This window comes from Argopecten irradians, chromosome 3, assembly GCF_041381155.1.
Source record: "Argopecten irradians isolate NY chromosome 3, Ai_NY, whole genome shotgun sequence".
Lineage (NCBI taxonomy): Eukaryota > Metazoa > Mollusca > Bivalvia > Pectinida > Pectinidae > Argopecten > Argopecten irradians.
The window spans coordinates 34,579,418-34,591,595 of NC_091136.1; the positions used below are offsets into that span (position 1 = coordinate 34,579,418).

The following is a 12,178-nucleotide window of genomic DNA, read 5'->3' on the forward strand; positions in this document are numbered from 1 at the left end:
GAAACGAGCAGTTAAATGATTAGCAGGCGAATGTGTTTTGTTCTCCTATTGTCCACTAGTGGTCATCTCTTTGTTAAAGGGGTTGTACTGCCCGGGGGTTACTGACCATTGTCACCGTGTCCTTAGCAGGTCGGAAACACGTTATGGAGTCCGACACCCTGGACATGTCCCACTTTGTCCGGAGGTGTTGATTTTCCACTAGGGCATATCTCCATATAGTAGGGCGACTAGTTTCCGGACTAATGGACCCAACACGGTACATCATTAGAACTTACAGAGGTGTCCTAATTACAGTGGAGATATTACACCGTGAGAAAAACAATATCAAAATATGTTATTTTAACAATTAGGATAATTACCACACGATGCTTATTGTCTGTATGCTAGTCATCATTAATGTAACATGTTTAGATAACAAGGTTATGTTTGCAGAATCCACATCCATGTCTTCGTAAATTTTGATATCCATAAGCATTTCAGTAATTCATCCGTATACAGCGTGATTGGTCTTAAGTATTCACGGAATGACGTTGATACATACAGTTTATATAACATATAATATTTCTTACTTTTAGGAATTCCTCAACTTAAAAAAATCTCCATCCTTCATTAAGATATGTAATGCTTTCTTATGGACCATTTTAATTATATATATATATATAAGTGATTCCTTTAAAGAAATGTTCATAAAACTGGGCCTAGGTTTGCTAGTCATAAGCATAAATGTATGTTTTCAGCACAAACACATCTTGGATTTGCAGCTAATTAAAACAAAAATTCTTCTAAAACGCATGTACACGTATTTTAAACATGTGTTTATCTTGGTTACCAATGTCATAAATGTGCTCAGGCTTTGCTTTTTAATACCCAAACAATCAGTTGATATAAAAGTACTTTTACTCTTGAGAGTACTTGTCGGTATAAAGCAAATCACGTTTCCTTGCACTTGTCTAAAAGCAATGCTCACATGAAAAATCAATAGAAGTAGGTTTGAGTACATTCTCAATGAGACTCATTTATAAAAGATGTGTTTGATGTTTCTGCTAATTAAAGCTTTTCGTGCATCTAATACTTACAGTGATGTTTGAAACACAATACTAACATTTTACGTCATGGACACAAACGAGAATATCATTTACACAGATAAACATAAACCAATTTAATTGAACATCATGCATATTTCAACCATAAATCAAGTTTGCTTGTTTATACCTTAATTCAAGTGATACGTGCCGTATTTTTTCGTACTCACGAATAAAGATATGTTATTCATCACCAAAAGTTACCAACATTTTGGGAATAACAGTACTTTCAATGCATAGGTTTGAATTATTAATGTATAAATAAGAGGTGAAAATGATTTTGTCAGTACCGTGCCAGAAATCATCATATTTTTATCTATAGTGAAGTGAAATGAGAACATACGATCAGACCATGAAGCCACATTCATTACATATTTTTACAGTGTTATCAGTAACTGTAAAGCTATTTCTGCAGTTATGTTTTCATCTAAACATACTTCTGGCGCAAAAACAACAATTTTATAATTTTTGTGTCGTAACTAACGTTTATGAGGCATCTGAAGCCATTTGAATGATTTTCACAGCTTAATTCATCAAACCTTATGGTTTTCAATAGATTAACGAAGAAAAAATAGCATGTCAAAAATTTCGCCCAGTAACGGCACAAACCCGAATGGTTGTGTGTAATCTGGGTATTGCGAATGCGATATAGAAATATCGAACGCTTGGGGTTTTTATCTATCGAAGATTCTTTATGAATGAATGTTATAACCTTATTGTTGAAAAATGATAATGTATGAAAATACCATTATGTAATCATCGAATGTCATGGCCGTTATTTGATCGAGAAATGAACATAAAATTACAATCGTTTTAGAACCACGAAAGTCCTTGGAAGATCACATAACCTCTTCATTCTCATACACTATTCAGATTTTCGGAAAATTACGTTTATATTGATCGTTTATCGTATATCCGAATATGATTTTGCTAAAACGATCTTTATCAACATAAAAAAAAAACTATTATCATTTTATCAATCTGAGGCAACAAGAAGTATTTATTTTTCTCGTCTAAAGAAAGCAGGAAGAAAACATTTTATCGACTAATTCTTTTCCATCTTTTTTTGTTTTCAATCATTTCAAAATATTATTTCCATTAATACACATAATTTATCGGTTATATTCTACATTTTAAAGGGTCGGAATATTACTGACCGATTCGAAGTTTCTTGTGTTAATTTAAAGATGCTGCACTGCTGACCAATGGTATTTTTTCACTATCAAGACAGGAGCAGACGAATCGGTATTTTTGTTGCAAAAGTTACTTACTTTACACCATTACTACCATTGAAAAGTTTGAGCCTCTAATTTTACTTCAAGATAAAAAGATTCAAAATAATTAATTATATCCCGAAAAAAGTCCATCACACTATGCCTTATATGGAATGAAATTTACCAAAAGCAAAGTCAATTATTTTACATCATTTTTTGTGTAAGTTATACATATATTTACATGAATAAACGCCAGTTACTGTTCAAATGTTGAGAGTAATCTATGCTCTGTCGGCGTTGGAACATTATTAACCATTGGCGACCTATTTTTCAATACAACTAACGTATTTATTGAAGATTGATTTTACGGCAAATATATGACTATATGGTTTGAATACAACAAATGCAGTGACTTATGTTAGAAAATAAGCTCGCTATAATCTAATCATGGCGTAAGCCAGAAATGTCCTCTTTATGAATTAAGTAATGTCATGCATCTATGAAATTGATATGAGGAATTAGGATTCAATAAAATTGTTAATATATAACGATATTTTACGGAAAGCTGCCTGGAGATGGTGAACATCTGATAACGATATATAGAGGATATGATCGTGTCCTTTAATAACATGACAGGCTGGCGATAATCTGTTATCTTATAAAGTGTATGGTGAAGTTTATCGACCCTGTTTATGGAGAAAAGATTTGTTGCCACGCTTTAAACCCGTCACGACTTTAATATTAGATAAAAGTGACAGCTATGGTCAGTTTATTCCCGTGACTGGACAATGAGCAGTCTCAGTCATTATTGTATACAGGTATACGGCTATTGTCCTGTGTAGACTAGTGTCATATTCCAGGATACACAGCCTAACTAACAGATTAAACACCTTACTGAGATTTTATTGATATCATAACAACAGTCATTTCTAATAAACTAAATTAAAGATTTATTTCATAAGGACAACGAAACGAAGCAGATGTAAAGATTATTTACAAAAGAGAATGGAATTTAAAAAAGAGGTAAAAGTTATCAAATACATGTACCAATATTTATGGAACTTACTTAAATTTTTTCACTCTGTTTTTTTTCCTCACCATTTATCAGTCGTAATATTCATGACACTCTTAGTTAATTCAAGATTGAAATTTAATTTAAACAATATTCCTAATATAGATTCAAATAAATGTTTGAATAAAAATACATCAGTGTCGACATGTGATTCCATTCAATTTGCTCCGTGATTTTTCAATTTTCATAAAGGCATGCAGAGAGAAATATATTTTAAAAATTATCGGTTTAAAAACTGAAGACCAAATTGATCGCCTTGCCGAACACCTCTTTTTAAATCAAAACATCTAAAAAAAAGTTATTTTGACCCGTTTGACATACGAGTCAAGGTGAACTTACACGATATATTATAAAATACATCATATATGTCTTAAGCATGCTAAAATACACGTGTAGGTACAGAAGTTTTTGTCAAGGCTGATATTTCCGGATATTTAGATATAGAAAACGGAAAGCCAAAAATAATATTGTGTCATTCTCATTGGGAAGAGAGACATACGTAGCATCTGATTCAATGCAATCCCTTTGTTTAAAACTCTTTATATATACATGTAAATATATATTTAAACTTTTGATAAGAATGATATGAAAATTTTCACACAAAATATCCCCGATACCACAAATGGCGCTCTACCAGAAATAAGCCACGTAATCTTTTTTGTCCATTAGAAACGAGTTTGAGAAATTTAAAGCTTAGATAGAAAAGTCTATTGTATATTTATTGTTGTGTATACGATGTTTGGACTTCCTATTACTATAATACGTCCTACTGGCTATATAGTCAAACCGGAGCCCGACCCAGTGTACGCTCGTGTGAAGACTTTAATCCGCAGGGTCTTTAATTTAAACTCTACAAGCCATCATACGGATGATGTAGGATAAATACAAGATTGGTACAAATCCGCCCAGTAGTGGAATCTCTACGGAGCGGCGAGTCTGTCGCTCCGATATCGTAAATACTTCATAAACAAACTTAATATCAATAGATTAGGGCGACTCTTTACAAATGTGTTGGGGTGTTGTAAATGTGCGGGGGCCACAGAGACTCGGACAGCGGGGAGGGATAAGCCCTCTATCTCTGTGTTTTTCATCGCAAGTGTTATCGCGAGCCATCAACGTGCCTCCGTGGTCAAGCAAGACCCCAATGACCAAAGGCCCGCTCCCGACGCTAGACAGCCGCTTTAGCGAGACGAGACACTCGTACATCCGTTAACATTTCGTAATAATTATACAAACATTCACTAACATACTGCAGCTACATCTCACAAGGACTCGAAAAATTAGATACTACTCTTATTTGGACGTATTCTGACGTGTAAAAACATCATTTGACGTTTAGTGGGGGATAGATTAAAACACGTATGAACACAAAATATCGTCTTTCTTGAATACTGAGTCTACTCAATCCCAGCCACCTCAAATGTTCTGTACAGACTATAGAAAATAAACACACAATTTCCAAATATATGCTCACGTCCCTATGACCTCATCGCTGTCTCGGTATCGAGAGCTTCTGATTTCTTTCAACATTAACATTTTCTTCAGCCAAAATATTTCTTTTCCTCCATTCGAAATAAAAACGCGTTTTGCTTTTTTGCATGGTACAAGAAAGGTGAAAGTAAAGAATTATTGAAACTCATTAGAATAAAGCTATTATAATATCTAAAAACGATGGTCAAATGTGATTACCATTTTCGCGACTTTATCGACAGGTGACTTAAAAAGTTAATAATAAAGGGTCGATATAGTGATATCGATGGCAGACGTTGTTTACTTTTTGCAATGTTTCAAATTTGTTCATTGCTTCTATTATAGTTTGTTTTTCTTTTGTGGCTTATGAATTTCTTCAGATCTGAACAGAGTTTTACTACTGTTCTTGAAAACATATGATTTTGTTGTTGCAGAAGTTGCACTTTTTCGTTGGTATCTGAACCAACATGCAAGTTATTATCGAATATGGTACTCGACATTCATTTTTTATTGTGAGCGAATACCCAATATATACAAATTTTAGTGAAGGATTCACTTTTATTTGACACTTTTCTATTCACATTCAACTTTGTGCGCCTTCGATCCCATCTCTGAACGGTTTATTTTTCTGGAATGGAGATGGTACTAGTGATCAGGGTTCCGTCGTTAATCCTGACCGCTGCCACCAAATTCTTCATCGTATCAGGAGAGATAAGGAATTCAATAATTGAAAAGCGTTTCAAAACAACATGTTGATTCAAAAGATAAACTATTAAAACCTTTTATTTGAACTGAACTGATTATTCAAACTGAACCGGAAACTGACTAATATCTCCGTCGGAGCAGACGATAAGCGTTGTCTGGACAGAAGTTGCTTGAAGAGACACTCAACATTGTCGGACCCTATCCCAGACCGAACGATCTACACGACTGTCTCAACAAGTTCATATAGCTAGGTGTTTATGTACATATATCATTCTGAACGATAGATAAAATGTCGTTTTGTTTAGTTTAAAGAAATTGTGTTTTACATTTTATTAATGGCTATTGATCGAACTATGGCGGAGGACGGGGTTCGTGGAGACGTCGACCTAAACTAGAGACCACAACTTGCTCTTCAAAATAACGTATACAATTTTATATTGGTAAATTTAAAACAAAAAGTCTGATTTTGCAAGGTATTTTCACATATCTTCTGTAACAATTTTATCTTCTATCTTAAACTTTTCCCAATTTACAATTATCGCTCCATCGCAAATTGTTTTATAAATTGACACAGCTTTTTGCATCAGCAATTGTTTCCGCGCTCTTGTCGAGCTTACTAAAGAAGAAACAAAAACATGAACACGATACCGGTACTATGGTAGGTAGGTCTGTTGTGATGAAACTTGATCAAAAAAAGTCAACGAAACGAACACTTTCAAAATAAATCAAAATAAACAGCTATGTGTGGGGTTTTTTTCTTTTCGAAACGCCATATTCTAATATTTGGAAGTATTTTTTTCAGAGTAGTGTTTGTACTGAACATCCATGCAATGCTGTCAAAGAAAGTAACGCCACGCGTGTTCTCATTCTTTCAAATACAACAGAAGCGAACTTCTTTTTAAATTTATTTCCGGCACACGCTGTTTTAAAAAAAAATCAACAATAATGTATATTTTCAAATTTTCGTATGAGAAGCATAACTCTGAGTTAAGATGGCTCGCGGTCTCCCATACAAACCGAAATGGGCGGGACTGGTAGGGAGTATTGCCCTATCCCCAGTGTAGGGACTTTGTTAACTTGTTGATTGGTATTTATCGGACCGATTATAACCAGGCCAGTATCGGACTGATGTGGCCTGTTTACAGATAACCGTATTAGAACTAATTCCCGTATCGGTATGCGGCGCTCGTTGTTAAGTGTACTGTATAGGTCTTTGAGGGTTGTGGACAGACCTATCACATGTTTCTTGATTCCACTACAAACATCACCGATATCAAAGAGCCGTCCGCAACGACCCATGTCAAGTATACATCTGCACCAAGTTTGTTCCTGGTTACATAAATCCAAATAAATAAATACAAGTACAGAGCAATGATTTTAATTCAAATTGTCTATAGAATTCCAAAATGTCCGATATAGAATCGGAATTATAAGGGTTGCAGTTGTGTTTTTTAACATATATATGTGTGTGTTTAAAAATCTTAAATCTTTGCGATAAGATTCAAATAACATCTCCTCTTAGGCATCTGTTTAAGTTTGATTAAAAATATTATTATATCAGAAAAGTTATCAGAACTGTATTGTTTAACGATAAAAAGTCCATACAACACCTTTTTAAAAGTGATGGCCATCAAATACAATTGATTCGAATACCAACGACTTCCTCCAGTAGGCGTCTGCAAGATTGAGTGTGTGCGTAAGCTGGGATGAACTATGATTGATGACACAGATGGAAAATTTGAAGGAGGAAAGTGTTGGGTTTGCTGCTATTTCTGGTGGTAAAGAGTTCCACTGTTGGAATGTTTTTGGAAAGAAGCTCTCTTTCCTTGAAGTTTGTTGCCCCTGCTACAAGGTATAGGTATTCTTGGGTCTAAGTTTTGTTCATAATCCCATTCCTCAGTAAGCGGCAAAACATTGTCCTTTCATTCTCTTTCTGTTCTTTAATTATACTATTCATCTAATAATTTGTTTCCATGGATCTGGTTCTCAGGTCGCATAGTTTGGTTTACACAAAGTGGAAGTACAAGTAGCACAGGATTTAGAATGTTATGGTATCTTAATCTCATACTATAACGTTACCGTCTAAATAGCAGCCATGTATATTGGGCAATTAGTAACACAATTAGTTCTTTATATAAACGGTAAAGCCTTTAAAACACAATTCAAGTGTGTAAATGGATCAATAATTAGGAGACATAGCCACTTGATCGTTAACGGATAAATGTTTATTTACTATTCAGAAAACCAAGTGACCAGGAAATGTACTTCTACCCGTACAGCCGATAATCTGGGGATCAATCTGGTGTATTATTTCTGGGAGGCGAGTGTGAAATTGTAAGTGTTACTGGGCCCGTTAACGGCTTATTTACGCTATCAAACCACCATCTAACGCCATGATCCCATAATTACAGACGCGATGGTGGATTAAATGTTAAGTAATTATCACTATATAAAGCTAGGGTCTACCAAGTTTTATAATTTTCTTCAAATTAATTTGAACGTACTTTGTGTATTAAAAGCGTCTATATATAATAGTCTTTTTGATGATCTTTTGATCGATATTTCTCATGTCTTTGTTTGGTATTTCTAACAGGGGCCTCCAGTACTATTTTAAACAGTTATCTAAGATTATATTTTAAAGGAAAATTTTAACGACACATAATTTCAATTATAATATAGAGCTACTATAAATGTATTTCTGAAATCTGGTCACGGCGAACTTTTTGTTACATTTCCCATGACGCATGTAGTACTAGTACATGCACATTTATTTTTAAAAAAATCGTTTGCGTGCTTTTCGCGAATTTTACGATCGCTGTGAACTCGCGAATGTTTATCTCCGTGACTATAAACCTCACTGATATTGATATATATTTACATTTAGAACGAATATACGTACCCGGCCTACTATACCTTTCGGTCGGGTACGAATTGGTCCCTATGTGTCGTAGTGGAGCACTGCCTCCGAAAATCACTCGGGCATAGTTTTCTATACTTTTTTGTTGGTTTCCAATTATTTTTTACGTATACATGCATTTACGTAATATTTTTGTCCAAAACAAACACAACCACCATTCTTAATATCTACCGTACCGCTCACAAGACGCCAAATTCACAATTTGTGGACTTGCCGTATACATTCCCTTCATAAAGACCTTTATATGTAATATGTTAAATAATAATGAGAATTTGATATTTTATCTGGTTCAGTTTTATTGCCTAGTAGGTAGGCGATATCAAACAAGTACGATAAAAATGCAAACAGACGTTTTATAATGGTTCGCATAATCATTTATTTGCTCCATTAGCAGTAATAGGCACCAATTGTAGCTCTAAAGACGACACCATTTTCTGTCAAATAGTCTTTTGAGCTACAATATTGCAGCTAATTTACATTTAGCTTTCAAATTCTCGAATGTGTATCAAAATAAAAATCGCACAATTTAGTAGCCGCGAAAGAAAGCTGGTTTAGCGTATAGATACTAGATTAGATCAAAATGAAAAGATGACAAAACAAAACAGGGTCAACATTGCTAGAAACTAATAAATGCAAAAAGTTAGAAGTTTGGTGGATCTTTATGATTAAAAAGACAGACAGAGAGACAATGAAAAAAATGATTAAATTAAAGTCTACAAATAGACATTTTCTGCTCGATGATTTCACACATTTGGATTTCTTCTCTGTTGTTTTCCTTTCTCTATTCTTTCTTGCTCGCTCTTGTTTTGCTTCTATGACAGTTCTGTTAATGATTGGAGGCAGACGACGAGGAGGAAGGTTAGCGCGTGGGAATGGTGTCTGGGAATATGTGGAGCACTTGTAGTTATCACATTCGGGGACTCCGGGAAGGACACTAGATCTTTCGTCACGACGGAGTTTCCTCTCTTCTTATTTTATATTGCATGTAGAGATATAATCTGTATCATTTGAGTTTGTTTTCACCTAGATCCGAGATAGGTTTACAGTAAGAATGTGTCAACATATATTATGTAAACTATAGCAAATTAGCAGGGCCCCGTGAATGGAGGAAGGGTGGGTGTGATTGAGACTAGCGAAACGGGTGTGCCTCATTTTGAGAAATTCATTATGAGGTCAGGAAACCTTTTCTTCTGTGACGTCAGAATACTTATCGTATCTATGCCCAAAGTTCTTCGCAACATCAACACGTTTTTATCTGATTGAAACACTGTGTTTACCAAAAATGGGGTGCCATAACTCAAAGAATGACGAGAATGTGCAGAAATATTTAAGATTGCGCTTCTGGAAAAAACGACACAAGGTAATCTCGTCAGTATCTCATCAGTCCAACATCATTGGAAAACCATACTTGGCTTAAATAGATATATGGTAATAGTTACATAAATTGTTAAACATTATACGTATGATTGCGTTAGAAAATTTATATAAAATAGTATTTCCAAGTTTCTAGTAAGATATATATAAAGCAATAGCTGCACTAGGTTAATGATTGAAATTTCCTGACGTGGTTCTTCCAGTGATTGTTCAAAGTTTTCTGCGTTGACCACATCACTGGGCAGGGAATTCCAGGACTCAATGATTCTGTTACTAAAAACATATTTTGTTGAGTTAAGACGAAAGGGTTTCTTGAACAGCTTTTTGTCATGTCTCCTTGTTCTAGCATGTCTCATTGGGGTGAACATATTTTCGCTGTTGACAATGTAAATTTTATTGAGGACTTTATTGGTTTCCACCATATCTGTCTTTAATCGTTTGTATTCCAGTGTAGGAAATTCCAATGCTACAAGATTTGTTTGAAAATGATGTTGTTGTGCTTACCCATTATATATTACTAGTAAATGTGTCATTCAATACTTGTTCAGTTTCAAGAGCAATTGAAAAACATCTTTTAAGTCCTTTAGATTCGATCTAAAAACAATGTGATTAAAGCCTACTGTTTTCTTTCTCACTTAGGTCGTGTCCATAGGTGAAGAGAAAACCACACAATCTGCGGATTGTAACGACGAAAACACCATCCGCAGAACGAAGCAGACGGTTTTAATGCAACTCAAGTCAGAGGGGATTGACCCAAAGAAAGGAAGTGGAGGGGTGGCTTTTGTCGTCGAGATCTCTGAAGCCTCACCCTCTAGTGTCCTTCCCGGAGTCCCAGAAAGTGATAGCTACAAGTGCGCCACATATTCCCAGACACCGTTCCCACGCGCAAACCTTCCTCCTCGTCGTCTGCCTCCAATCATTAACAGAATTGTCATAGAAGCAAAACAAGAGCGAGCAAGAAAGAATAGAGAAAGGAAAATAACAGAGAGGAAATCCAAGTGTGTGAAATCATCGATCAGCAAATGACTATTTGTAGACTTTAATTTGATCTTTTTTTTTTTCATTAGCTTTCTTTTCAGAATCATGAAGATCCACCAAACCTCTGCCTTTTTGCATTTATTAGTTTCTAGCAGTGTTGACCCTGTTTTGTTTTGTCATCTTTTCATTTTGATCTAATCTAGTATCTATACGCTAAACCAGCTTTCTTTCGCGGCTACTAAATTGTGCGATTTCTATTTTAAACAAGTTCGCGAAGAATACATTTCGTGAATATGAACATTAAATGTAAATATATATCAATATCAGTGAGGTTTATATGTATTCACTGAGATAAACAATTCGCAAAAATAAATCACATGCGATAGAATGTTGGTTGGGGTGGCTTTTAACACTTTTTTTTCGGAAATAAATATACACGTACTAGTACTACATGCAACGTGAAACCTGTAACAAAAAATGGATATTAAATGTTAATACACCGATATACCATTATTAGTGAGGTTGATATGAATTCCCGGAGATAAACATTCGTGAGTTGACTGTGATCGCGAAGTTTGCGAAAATATTTCACATGCGAAAGAAAGTTGGATGAAAATATATTTAGTTGAAAATTTTCTTTTATAAGAAATTCTTAACAAGGAATTGAAAAATATCGACGTGATACCAACATAAAGCCAATGTTACTGCCATCCATAAAAAAGGACAAAAATCACCCAAAAAATATCGTCCTATTAGCCCCACATCAGTTACTTGTAAAGTCATGGCGAAAATTATCAGGAATAAAATCGTCAATCAAATCGAAACAAGTGGAAACTCCGCAGTGGAGTGTATTCGGACCTGTATTATTCCTAATCTATTTCAAAGATCTACCAGAATTTGACCAAAATATTGTCAAGATCTTTGCTGACGGCACCAAGTTATACGGAAAGGTAAATTCAAAGCAAGAGTAGGATGCCTTCCAAAGAGATATAGACAACCTAGTGAAATGGTCCAGAGACTGGCAAGTTCAATGCTGAAAAATGCATATATTCATATTTGGCCAGACACAGAGTAATAAATATTACATGGAAATCAAACAATCAATCAAGAAGTAACTGGAGAGAAAGACCTGGGGGTTGTGATAGACAACAAACTGAGGTTTACGCCCCACATTTAATCATCAAACAAAACAAACAAAATTCTGGGAATAATAAGGAGAAGTTTTAGACGCATGGACAAAAACACCTTCTTAAATTTATACAAAGCACTTGTTCTGCCCACCTGGAATATGCATCACCAGTATGGACAACGATATTTAAGAAAGACACTCAGGTTACAGCAAACGTGCAGCACAGTGCCACCAAAC

At 34.9% G+C, this 12,178-nt stretch overlaps 1 protein-coding gene across 1 annotated transcript; it reads left to right on the forward strand.

Moving 5' to 3' along the window:
- Positions 1–9,672: 9,672 nt before the first annotated feature.
- Positions 9,673–11,023, forward strand: LOC138320023 (uncharacterized). The gene is made up of 2 exons (XM_069263117.1): positions 9,673–9,820; positions 10,474–11,023. The coding sequence occupies exons 1-2, from the start codon at positions 9,743–9,745 to the stop codon at positions 10,858–10,860; spliced, it is 465 nt and encodes a 154-aa protein (XP_069119218.1). The 5' UTR covers positions 9,673–9,742; the 3' UTR covers positions 10,861–11,023.
- Positions 11,024–12,178: the final 1,155 nt, after the last annotated feature.